The sequence below is a fragment of the Saccoglossus kowalevskii genome, chromosome 20 (assembly GCF_978046115.1).
Source record: "Saccoglossus kowalevskii chromosome 20, keSacKowa6.1, whole genome shotgun sequence".
NCBI classification, from domain to species: Eukaryota; Metazoa; Hemichordata; class Enteropneusta; family Harrimaniidae; genus Saccoglossus; species Saccoglossus kowalevskii.
In genome coordinates this window covers 12,606,510-12,619,751 of record NC_140660.1, presented here as the reverse complement: position 1 = coordinate 12,619,751, position 13,242 = coordinate 12,606,510, and the positions used below count along the sequence as shown (strand labels likewise).

The following is a 13,242-nucleotide window of genomic DNA, read 5'->3' as shown; positions in this document are numbered from 1 at the left end:
GTGAAATTGATGGTCAAAAGGTTAACCATTTGGATCGAAATTAATTTTCACACATGATTGTATTCACCAGAAAATTTGCTGTAGAAACAAAATTTTGTATTCAACAAGAATTTTTGCTGCCAAATACATGTACTTTTATATGTCGATACCAATTACATATATAGTTTTGACCTTAAAGCGGGGCAGGAGTCACCTGCGCATGCGTCAGATGGCCATTATGTGTCATTCTTTACAAACAAGCGTCTACCCATGAGCCTTTGCGTTTTTAGCATGAGTTATCATTGCTTGGGACTCAATTCCCACGCGTGCGCAGGTGATGACCCTCCCGCTTTAAATTAATATCTTGAATGAACATTCACAAATGGCCACAGAGATCTGGTTGTGTGTAAGAAGGCCATGATACTTGATTTTACTCTCGAATGGGGTTCTGTTCTGTCATTATCTCCACTGTTTCACTTATCTATGTAATCATAGTATTTTTTAACAGATAGCGCGATGACGTCAGGAATTGAAACGCTGTTTTAGGAGCAAAAACAAATTGCAATATGCTCAAGAGATCCCTGCAACCATTTAGAATCAGGGTCTATTAGTTTTGCTGATCACCAAAGTTAATTTGGACACTGCTTTGTAGATAGTGATACAGATGGAGCATTAGAATCAAGGTCTATTAGTTTTGCTGATCACCAAAATTAATTTGGACACTGCTTTGTAGATAGTGATACAGATGGAACATAAACAACAGATATAGTCTGGGTTATTGCTACTTCTTCTTACGAGAGTAAATTTATGTAATTGTATAGAATTCTACAATAATTCACTACTGCCAATACGTTTTATAATTTTGTGGGACAATGAATTAAATGTTTCTCCTATTATCTACATGTTTTCATAGCGTGTTCAGTGCAGTCCTTGACTCCAGTGGTCACAACAGTGTGCGTTTGATATGGGTCCCATGCTAACATGCATGTGTCATGCCTACTATTTGGCATATCATCACTGTGATATCTTCCCCCATGATCTGCATTCATCGTCATGGTAGTGTGTGTTTGATATGTGTCCCATAACTATCATTTTGTGGGTATTCATCTCCCCTATTTGTTACGAACGGGAATACGAGATAGTCTCCCGCGAATCCGGCCACCAATATCCCGCAGAACCACAGCACGCTGTCTTGCACCTATCAGTCCCACATGCTGAATTGGACAGGCATTATCTTGAGACATACGTTGGCTCCCATGTCGACACTGCACCGCAGCTGAACTGCACTGGTCGAGAGCTGGGTGACAACTGACTAATCGGTGTTCACGTTCGTCTTGCACAAGCACGAACAAAAGAATATTAATTAGCAATGACAATACATGCTGTCTATTCTATTTCCGCAGCTGGGCAAGCCTCACTAGCTAACTGGGCATTATCAAAATACATTTGTATTACAGCAAAAATAGAATATCGTAACATATCATACACAGGTCCTTGGAATGCATAGCATGTGTCTATTCTCACAGAATTGACCAGTTTCGATTTCTGCTCTTCTCTCGGGGAAACTTGTGCGATCTGGGGCAAATTCGTTGGCTTGGGTGAGTGGGGGTTAATACTGCCACATAAACATTTGATAGCTCATCATATTGCATTGAAACCGGTGAATAAATTGCGCAAGAAATCACACCCCCCATTTTCGCACAGAAAGTGACTGATGGTGCTATAACTCAATGACAAAATGTACAATCATTCCTCTTGGTTATCCATAGGAGGTAAATGGGCAATACTATAAGGTTATTACGAAGATATCGCGTCGGTCGATACTGCCGCTGTACTGTCTTCGTGCATACTTTGAGATATCTTCGTAATAACCTTATTATTATACATCTTTTCCTTCCAATGATACATCATGGGAATGCCGAAATCCAAAAAGTTTAGAACAGAATCAGCGAACTTATTTGTGTGGAGTCCGGTCAAATCCTGGTGGCAGCCATGTTTGTTTTTATTAGTAGAGGACGCTTACGCGCGTAATCATTCCATATTTGGAATTTGCATTTCCTAATATGGTAGTATGAAAATACCCCGTAAAATACCGCAAAATTACGGCACGCTGTAACTTGGCGTTGCGGTGACAGATGTATAATAATATAAATTACCTGCATATTATATGGGCAATATTATAAATTACCTGCATATTATTTACCTCATTTACATAATGCTTAAGTGCATCATCATCTTACAATTATGGGTAAAAAGATCGGTCGTAAAAGTGGGCTTGAATCAGCGGCGCAAACCTGTTTGAAAGTATCTCCATCATACACGGACTTACTCCAATGTCATGCTTTATTAGAAGAGTTTGACCAATTACAAATTCTGATTGGTTGGAAGTAGCCAAGCTCAGATACTTGGAAAAATAGGAACATACTGATAAAAATAGGGCGGAGATTTAGACTGGTTTGAAGCAGCATGAATTTTCGGGATCTTTTCTCGTACACGTGTATCCTATCCACCTTTGTTTCATTATATCAGTATACACATTTCCATACCATATTTTAAATGACTTTCCTGTTTATGATTGTTGACAGGGTCTTATCTGGCCCAGTGAGCAACATGCTCACCCCCCAATTGTTTCCCATCAATATCTACATTAGCTAATTCAAACCAATGTTTCATGATGTTCGGGGTGGGTAGTCAGAAGGGTATGGGGGATGTTTGCTCAAACATGTTTTTTTAATAGTCTCTAAATGCATATAGAGTAATATCTAAGAACCCATTCCTAAGTATACTAACATGCAAACAAGTTTGCGAGGAAATTCCCTAGAATTCTAAATGTCGTGTATAATGGGATTCAGATTCACCCTGGTGATTCACTTGCGGGTTCACCGGGAAAGAGTCACGGAGATAGAAAAATAAATTTAAAAAAAAAAAAATGTTATTTTGCTCAATTTGTGTAGGACATCCATTGACTAAATGCTTTATTTCAAAGCAATAATATTTTAAAATTTTTTTAAGTAGTCCGGGTGAACTACTAATAGGTAGAAAAATGGTAGGCCCAGGACAAGATTTGGTAGCCTGTGTGTCTTAAGCTACTGTTAATTTTGAAACCTGCACATGAATCCCACGAGACAAGGACCAAGATTTTCAACACAAATATGAAATCAGTTTTGTTAAATGTTTGACATGGAAGACAACTTCATAATGCAGCACAACTCAAGCCTATACAAACTCTTGCTTAAAGAAACCCTAGGAATATTGATTAGTAACCAAAAGCTATGAGAACAAACAAGATACCTTCCACAAATCAGCTGAGGATAAGAAAATCGACTTGGATTGGTCATACACTCCATAAAGAGCCATCACTAGATAGGCCAGACGATGGACAAATAGTAATATAAATAGCTCTGCTTTGTTATTTTCAATGAGAGCATAGCTGAAAACTTAAAAAAAAAAGAATAAAGACAAGTTTTCCATTATGTAATTTATTTTCAACAAATCAAAGCTTTTGTGAATTATTCTTCCATTCAAAGCTACAGCATATTTGAGCTCCCAATATAATTTTGAATTGACCTGAGTCTTGCCTGCTTGTCACATTGAGAAGGGTTACATACAAATTCAATAATGAATGAAAACTCGCTTTCTAATTTGAATTTATGTATACCTTCAAATAATCACTGTCACTTTAACCCTTTAAGCACCCATATTTCTTTCTTACCAAAAGGATTACATTGCCCATTTTTTGAGAAATATTTTGATAATGTTTAACCAAACTGACAATTTCCTATTGGCTACGAGTTTTTGATAAACATTTTGGAACAAATATGAAAAATTATGTAGGTGAATGGTGACAAAATTAAATGTTGGCACTCAAAGGATTAAAACCATTATAATGTACGACTGAATATATAGAAAATAAACACAAATCAACCTTTAAAGGGTTTTTCTGAATAATGAATGACAATTGTGCCTCGCGTACTACATGTAAAAAGTCGTTTTCTTGAATAATGAAGTTAAATATAAAAAGTCATAATACAATATTTTGTTTCAAACCAAAGATTTCAGCTTTTCATAGCATGTCGCCATTGTGATTTTGAGCAAATGTTCAGAAAATCAAAATAGCAGTTTTACCCCACCCCCCCACTCATTCACAGCTACAACGTGCATTATAGGGTTCTCCTTTTGTAATAAAATGTCAAAATGGCCCGAGTTTATCCAACAACCTCACATGATTTTAGAAATATTTATAAATACCATTAAAACATCCTTGGGTAACCTATTGTAATGAATGACAGTTTTGCCTAAATGTATAGAAATAATAATAAAACGTTAATGCTATTTTTTTAGTAATGAATTAAAATTGGGCTAAATACAGGTTAGGAACAAAAATTTAACTCTAGTTTTCTTGATTAATGAATTACAGTTTCTAGATATAGGTAAATAAAAGACACAAAAACACTATTTAAAAAAAACTCTGATTTCCTGTGAATGTGGTTTATAGTGATTTTCCAACAGCGATTTATAAAATCGAAATAGCGATCGAAAACAGTGCGTTTCTTCACATAGTTTGGTGGGCCTCCAAGACCCCTTGGCTGCATTTTTTCTTTTCACTTTTTTGTGCTTTCTATTTTTTTTAATTTTTATAATTTTTTGGTATTGTAAATATTGAACATTTTGTAATTTGTAATCCATTGTAAATCCAAATTGCTGAAAAGAAAATTATTGAATAAAATACTTTTTAAATGGTCAGAGCGTTACCTGCTTTACTTGTAGGGAATAGTACAAAGAAGAATCTACCACAATAATGAGTAAAATCTCACTTTCAAATATGAATTTATAAATATATTTTTAAGTAATTACAAATGAAGACCCCTGAAACCATTGTGATGCATGACAATTTTGCATAATTATAGGACAATTAAAAAAATCTTTTTTTTGTATTGATCAATGGAAGATAATTGTGCCTCAATACAGGTAAACGCCTATTTTAAAGCGGGGGAGTAGTCACCTGCCCATGCGTCAGATGGCCATAGTGTGTCATTGTTTACAAACCAACGTCTACCCATGACCCTTTATGGTTTTTAGCGCGTGTTATCATCGCTTAGGACTCAATTCCCATGCGTGCGCAGGTGACGACCCTGCAACTTTAATTGAATGATGAACAGTTTTCCTCAATATAAGTAAATACACAAAATCTACATTTTTGTTTAGAAGACAATTGTTTCTGATTGATGCATGTGGCTTATTGTGATTTTTCAACAAAAAATCAAACCATGAAAACCCATTCACAGCTAAAGTGCATTTAAGGTTCCTTGTCTGCCTTTTCCTGGAAATTATAATTTTGTAATGACTTGAGCATTGTACTCTTTACTCAAACTTATCAACTCATTTATAAACTTTCTAATATTTATGAATCTCTACAAACAAGTACTGTTAACCTAAATCAAAAACAATTCAGTATAAATCTTTCTATCACTAGGTAAAAATGAATTCAATATACAACCCATATTTACAAATGACTGACTGTATATTGCAATTTTGCCACCAAATCGTTGTCAATGTTTCTTTCTGACGTGAAAGTTCAAGTCTTTTCTTTGTTTATACTTTTTATCACAGTATTTACATTGGTGCCACACTGCCACTGCTTTGTGAACTCTGTTGGCATGTTCTCTAAGATTCTGTCTCGTCTTAAATACTTTGCTGCACTTGGCACATACGAATGTTTCCTGATTTGTGTGATGGTCTTTGATATGTCTTGTCAAATTCCTCCTCTCTGTGTATGTTTTTTTGCATTCATTGCACGGGAACACTTGTTCCTTTTTAGTCTTCTGTGCAACACCATGAGAATAAGACTCCTGTTTTATTTGACAATGGTCTTCAAAGTCACCATTTTTGTTAATTGTATTAGATTCAATACATGCTGAATGTTCAATAATCTTCTCAACATCAGTTGCGATAGTATTTGACATGTTTGCATCATTTATTCCATTTCTGGTAGTGAGTGATTCTTGTGCGATGCCTTCTGTGACCTTTGATAGTTCATTGCGAGACCCAATATCTGAATCAGTTTGAGTGATTTGGTTATCATCGCTGTCAAGTTGAATTCCACAATCTGATGTCGCCTCTCTTTTACCACCGACCATCAAACCTTTGCAAGATGTTCCCATGGTCTGTGGAAACAAACTTGGTGGTGTACCTATCGTGATATCAGCAATTGTTTCTCTTTTCATCTTCTTTTTTTGTCTTCCAATATTATCTGTTCCTTTTCTTTTACCAATCACTTCAATGTAATTCGAGTCTACACTACCAGTTGCAGAGTTACAGTCAACAGCTACCAAGGCGATCGCATTGTGTTTCTCAGTTTTTGTTGTTGACGCAATCATACATTCATGCATGGTTTGTTGAGTATTCCCTTCAGAAGGTCTTCCTGGCTCATCTGTAACACTTTCCCTACTACCTTGAACGTGTTGAAATGATGACTCAAGTTTAGTTTCTCCCAGATGGTCACATTTGTCTTTTTGGTGTTCTATAGTTTCGTTGTATACAGTATTGTCTCTTATTGAAAGTTCTCCGCCATTGGCATTGTTGTCACATGTAACAGTGACTACATGGGGTTGGGTATCAATATCATCACTTCTAAGTGACGTGTTGTTTTCTTTATCCGAAATACTACCTTCTTCTGCATGGTTGTTTACTTTATTGGCCATGATAGTATTTTTTGTTGAAGTATTGTTAAATGTCTTAATACAATGATCAAGCCCATCACTGTCTATACATCGAGTCTCTGCGCTGTACACTTTATCTTGAGTCTTTGTTTGATCAATTTTCTCATGCAATTCATCTGTACTTTGTTGAATTCTAATATTGTCCTGGCTAGTTGCAGTTAACTCGTTACTTGATTCCTGTCCCGACATCCAATCATTTTCATTCAAGCTCAATTTCATTTGGATGTTCTTGACATGTGGATCACCGTCTAGGGTTGGCCATGCAGATTTAAGTCCCAATACATGATGCATAACATTCTTATTCTGCGGATCAGTGATCTGTGCATGACCACTGATTTTTCCAATTTCTATGTTAGGTGATGATAAATCCTTCTGTTGTTGTGATACATATCTTTGTATATGCGTTGAACTGCCAGACTTTAATTTAAATGAAGTGCCATTTATATTTTGATCTCCACCTTTCACACTGTCATCACTGACATTTAACTGACGCTCATTGCAGTGTTCTCTTTTTGGTGGATTTGTCATTTGCTCCATTGTTTCTTCATAATCATTTAATTTTTCAGAAAAATGTCCTTGTGTCAACACTACATCACCACTTGTACCACAAGTATTCATATTTTCTAACATCGCCTGACTTTCAACCAAATTTATATTATATGATTGAATATCAGTGTGTGTTCCACCTTCATCTTGCTCTGCTGGCTTTTGGACATCCTCCACCTGTTCTGTTTTACATTCTTTCTCTGCAGATGCTTTTGTAGATTCCGTATTTCTATCAAGTATTTCACAATGTCGCCCTCTCAGTACAACACTTACATGGGGGTGCATATTTCTAATGTGGTGGTACATGTCTTTTCTCCTTTTGTATGCCTTATCACAGTATTCACATGCAAATGTTGCAATCCCAGAGTGCACAACAGCATGCTCTTTTAGATTTTGCCGAGACTTGAATATCTTCTTACATTTCATACACTTGTAAGAAATGTCGTGTGCAGAGTGTTTAGCCATCTCAATTCTTGTTTTCTTCTGAGTACTCCCATCTGTGAGTTTAAATGTATTCCGTTCACTCCTTGTTTTTGGTTCCAATCCAGCAATTTTACTTACAGCCCTTCTATTGTGAGAAGTATGTGACGTATAACTCCTTTTGGAAATCTCACTATCTTCCGGCCTGTTAATGGTCCTGGTTGCGTTGTTTTGTCGCTTCTTTTTGGATGTCATATTTTTTCTATGCTTCTTAAGAACTTTCATATCTTTTCCCCGACGCTGCACTGCTCCAATTTGTCTATTTTTATTTGCTTTATTGTTTGACCCTTCTACTTTTCGGGTATTTTGATTTGAATTATCACCATGTGAAGATATATCTGTCTGTTTCTGCGTTGTATTGTCTTTTGGTACTATTGTTATGGCAACATTTGCAGTATTAATTGGTTCGTCATTCAACTTAATGTTGAGGTCCTGTTGTGAATGGTTCTTGATTGTCCGTTGTATCATCTGATTTTGTTCAGGTTTAGAAATAACATCATCTTGTTTATTGGTTTGAATAGTTGGGATATCTTTGTCTAAAGGGTGACTTGATTGATCTTCTTGAGTGACTAGCAATTGATCTGATTGTTTCTTCTCATTGGCCACTGTATCAATTGGAGTTGAGCTATGGATTGTCTTCCTAGGTGTAAGCGATTTTCTAGGACGACGTCTGGCAGAAGATGCTTTATCACTAGTTTCGGAGAATTCATCTGACATAACACTCTGGCCGCACATTTTCTGGTTCCACTGATTAATTCTTTCCATGTTTTTCCCCCTTGATTTAAAGTTAACATGTTTTTTCAGCTTATGATCTTCAAGGTCGTGTTCATTGTAGTACTTTTCAAGGCAATTATCCTTGTTGCAGGGTTGTTTTTGTTTGTACCTTCTCTTTTCTGTAACATATAAATAACATGTTAGCTGCAATGTGACAGTCTCAGTATTGCTATTGTAACAACGTGTGGATAAATCTGCGCATGTATGAAGCACAGTTTATTAAACGTTCACTTAACTCTTCTATGTGCGAATTATATTCATAATTACTTATATTTTTATCACAATTTCCTTTATCCCCAAAAAAGCAGAATTTGTCAAATGAATATAAATTTGTTTTACAATAATTTGAATTTTCCAGTGTCTATATTTGTTTTATAAAATTGAGGATATTTATGGCTAGTACTAAGGTAGTAAACATTTTTCACGCATAGGAAATTAAATAACCGAGATGCAAAAACCACAATGGGTTATTCCATGATATAATGATGGGAAAGAGTTGCGCATATGGTGATTATGTATACCTTTTTTCTTTTTGTTTTTTTTCTTCGTATGCGGAACCTATTTCAATAAATATTAAAAGTCTCTTGTAAGTCAATATTTAAATTCTTAGTAAAAACAACCTTTAAAGTCGTTTGAAATTCTTCACCGTGTAACACAAAAGAAGAAATTAATAGCACATAATCTAGACTAATACACGTGTGATAACATTTACTTCACGTTTAAGTCGATGGAAGTAATTTGAGCAGAACCCACCTTGGAACGTTGATTTGAGCCTGCATTGTTATTATCACCATGTGGATCTTTCATTATTTCTGTTGAAAATAATATCAAGAAAACATGTTTAAAAAAAACTTTCTGGATATATGGATTTTTGACGTGTTTGACATCGATCGTTGATAGTTGTTATTGTGAGTCTTTAAAATATAATTTTCAAAGATGAAGTGTAAGAATGAAAATTTGATACAAGTTGTGAAATCAATTAATATATGACGAATACGTAGTGAAATAAATAAACTCTTTATTTGATTTGAGCATCTCACCACCTCTAGACTAAAGTGTTCACTACTGAGGTAATTTCATACAATCACTTACTTGACTGAAGCTTGCTGTCAATTTTGCCATCTGGAGCAGTTATATCTTTTACGAATTCAAATACGTTGTCATCTGCGCCGATAGTGTAAATATACAAATATCATGATATAAATCTTAATTATAATAAATCGTATTAAGAAATTAGAGAGTTTAAAATGAATTTTAATCAAATGTTACTAAACAAGAATATACATTCCAGGGATTGCGTTAACCCCATATTCGGCTTACCAATGCCAGAGTGGGACCCTCATTTTATTACAAGACGGGGTTCATTTATCACAGAATATATTTCTCCTAATTTTCTCAAGGGTGTTACGCAATATACAGACACAATCATAAAAAAAACGGTACATCTCGAATTCAACCTTTCAGAGAATGTACAACAGTTACGTATACAGTAACAGGCATTGAAATTTACCAAAACGAAACTGGTTAAAATTATCTGAGTGAATATTTTATGTATTCGAGTCAGAATTTATTTATTTGAAGGTTTATAGTTCACATAATCATTGTTTATACAATAATTAAAACTTCTATGTACATATTACATGGAAGACACAATTAATACATCGTACAGATTCAAAATTATTACCCGACGATTATACAAAACAAGTTACATTCCAGTAAATCACAAAGGAACATACCATCAATGTGCTGGACCTCGTCGAACACACTGTCTGGTATATCTGCATTAGACAACAATTGTATTATATGTGGGTTTCCTTTCTCGAAGGCTATTTCTAACGGCGTCATGGAAAACTATAAAACAATAGAGAAAAAATGCTTATCAACAGGAATTATTTGAATTTTGAGAATTTGATTCTAAAATTCATGAACTAGTGAAAACAACATTATGTGCAGCATAAATGTATGAATGATAACAATGTTAGTATGCAGGTATTAAAACACAAAAACAACATACCAAATTTTGTACGTCTCTCTCAACACCATATTGAAGAAGTGAATTTACCACATCAACTTTAGAATTTCGAACAGCAAGATGCAATGGCGTGTCGCCGTCCTGTCAATAAAAACGGAGAGTTAATGATTCAAATTCACTGTTAATACGCCTTCGAGATGAAAAAAATGTATCTACTCAAAATAACAAGCAGATAAATAATAAAAACAAATTAGATAATTATAAAACGATGGCGTAAAAAGAAATACCCAGTATAGTTTGTGCATCAATGTTGTTTTGAATTCAATATCTTCAGATCAAGTTTCCCATATACATATAATTTATCGGTAAAACGCTTTTATATAAACTAGTATGCGAATGATTTTCAAGCTACAAATTCAAGTTTACATTCGTCATTTCTCACAGAACACTAATTTTGAATAAGTGGATTTACGGAATAAGAAAATCCAACAAATTGATAGTGTCACCTTCAGTGTAAACATATTTTGCGTCATTTTTTCCATAATAAAGCAAGTAGAATCGTATGGAACCACTATGCATTTGTAGCAAATTATAATTTCACCAAGAAGCTATGAACAATGGTATGTTGTCAGTGTACAACTTACTAAGTAATACAAATACCTATTATATTAAACTAAATACAGAATTGCAGAATAATACGGGAACAATAACAATATTTACGAAAATATGATATTAGTACAAGGTTTACATGAAATAACATTACTGTACATCTAATAATGATACTAACGTAGTACAAAATATACAAGAGGGCGTACAATATATAGGTATGAAAATTAAAAATCGAAATTGTTATTTCTATAAATCAAAATATTTATATCGCGTGACGACAAACTCACCTCATCACGTGGTTCTTTGTGGACACCAGCTTTCAGGAGTGTTCCCGTGACTCGGCTATGATTCATATGGAAACATCCACCAATTACAGCTAAATGAAGAGGAGTGCGTTTCTTCTGAAAAATTGAAAGCACAAATAAATTTATCTGGATTTCTGCTGATCATCTAGCCGGTGAAGTAAATTAGCTTGATTAGGATAAATTGTGTGTACAAAAGATACAAATAACTGGTGATCCTTCAGTTCAGAATAGTCTAAACAATGAAGGTAATTAAACAATCGTGTTTATTTTTTGAAGAAATCACATCAAATTTACCAAACACTTACATATGCACTACAGTTCAATGATACTAACATTTTCATTCTACATCAAGTAATACAATTATCTATCATATTATAAATGAATACAAAATTGTAGAAAAAATACGGGAACAATAACAATAGTAAATAAATGACATTATACAAGATTTATACGAAATGGCATAACTGTAATGCTGCTATTAACAATGAAACAATTAATTCATTCAAGAGGAGTGTACACTGTGGTAAAAAATTAAAATTTGATCATCATTGTAAATACACATTTATTGGTATTATTATTGGTTATTGGCGAGGGGGCGAAGGCCTTTGTCCGAGGACGAGCCAAAACAGATAGACATATGAGAATGAGCGGGAAGAACACAAAGAAAAAGTCAAACAATGAAGTGGCACTACAAGTCGAATGACAACAAATCATACAAAAACTAACCAAACGCAAATGAACAGAAACCTCTGTAATTTTAAAACCTAATTTGTCACATATTGATAAAACTATTTCAAAATATCTACACAGTTATTATAATCCTAGTAATCGGATCAGTTAATGCAAGCAGATTTAACTTTTGACATCATGACTGATTAATATAAAAGTACGTCGATATCTCAACATTTCGGTTGTTTTAGGCACTAATTCATGAATTATTTTTGGAAATTATTTTATTTCAGATATTATTTAAACTCTCCAAACCGCCGAACGTCAAACACCATTTTTTCACAAGTATATAAAAGCCCACGTTTTTAATTGAATTTAAAACCTGAGTGCATATTTTGCGTCATTCCTGTAATAACCTTATAACAATACATCATTCCTTGCTAGTTGTATTCATTTAATAACAGATAACAACCTGGAATGGCAATGAACAATTTTTTGCGCTCTATGAACTCAATATCTGTTAGTGTTCAAATGCGACTGTACTATTCACACATTCAGAAATATCCAGAAAAATAATAATAAAAAAATTAATAATTCTTGCAATGAAATTGTCATATCAATGAAGCATTCCTCGCGAAATTGTCATATCAATAGAGCAGTCCTCGAGAAAAAGTATGCTTCAACATATAACCTGGTCTGGGTAAAGTCAATGTCACGAGGTGTATTGCTAAAAAGACACAATTGCTATTATGCGCCCAGTCGGTAGACGCATTTGACACTACTCGAATAGAAAGTACGAATTGCTATGTGACCTCGCTGTGACCCTTGGAAAAACTGTACGAGTATCCGTATGGTGATTGAACAAGTGCCGCGGGCCAATTAACGATAGACACAATTAGCAGTGTGACTTTATACTATTTTAAAACTGAGTTCAGGGTCGTTGCTGCTCGAAATCTTGTTCAACAAAGGGGTCTATGCTTTGCACGACCCTGAATGCTGACGAGCAGTACGACCACAGTCGAACCCGGCGTTTAACATTCGTCGGAATGCCAACAGGGAAGGGAGCCCTTCCGCTGTGGGCGTGACGACAGCAACCCCGGTCGCTGGCTACTTAAAATTCACCGGGCGACGCCGCCGACTGATACTGTTCGACACACGTCGGGAAACGTCACGCACGGTTACTACAAAA

General features: G+C 34.9%; 1 protein-coding gene and 1 long non-coding RNA gene across 2 annotated transcripts in view; one reads left to right on the top strand and one right to left on the bottom strand.

Annotated features, from left to right (window-relative positions):
• Nucleotides 1-256: 256 nt before the first annotated feature.
• LOC146730008 (uncharacterized) lies at nt 257-881 on the top strand. The gene is made up of 2 exons (XR_014927988.1): nt 257-581; nt 663-881. It is a non-coding gene; the product is annotated as an uncharacterized LOC146730008 (long non-coding RNA).
• Nucleotides 882-3,442: 2,561 nt separating this feature from the next.
• The window catches only part of LOC144355192 (uncharacterized), a 50,436-nt gene continuing 40,636 nt past the window's right edge, over nt 3,443-13,242 (bottom strand). The window contains exons 21-27 of the mRNA XM_085494375.1: nt 11,367-11,480; nt 10,513-10,611; nt 10,235-10,349; nt 9,591-9,662; nt 9,252-9,310; nt 9,020-9,056; nt 3,443-8,617 (exon numbers count right to left, since the gene is read on the bottom strand). Coding sequence (XP_085350501.1) covers nt 5,529-8,617; nt 9,020-9,056; nt 9,252-9,310; nt 9,591-9,662; nt 10,235-10,349; nt 10,513-10,611; nt 11,367-11,480 — 3,585 coding nt within the window. The 3' untranslated portion in view covers nt 3,443-5,528. The remainder of the gene's footprint in view (nt 8,618-9,019; nt 9,057-9,251; nt 9,311-9,590; nt 9,663-10,234; nt 10,350-10,512; nt 10,612-11,366; nt 11,481-13,242) is intronic.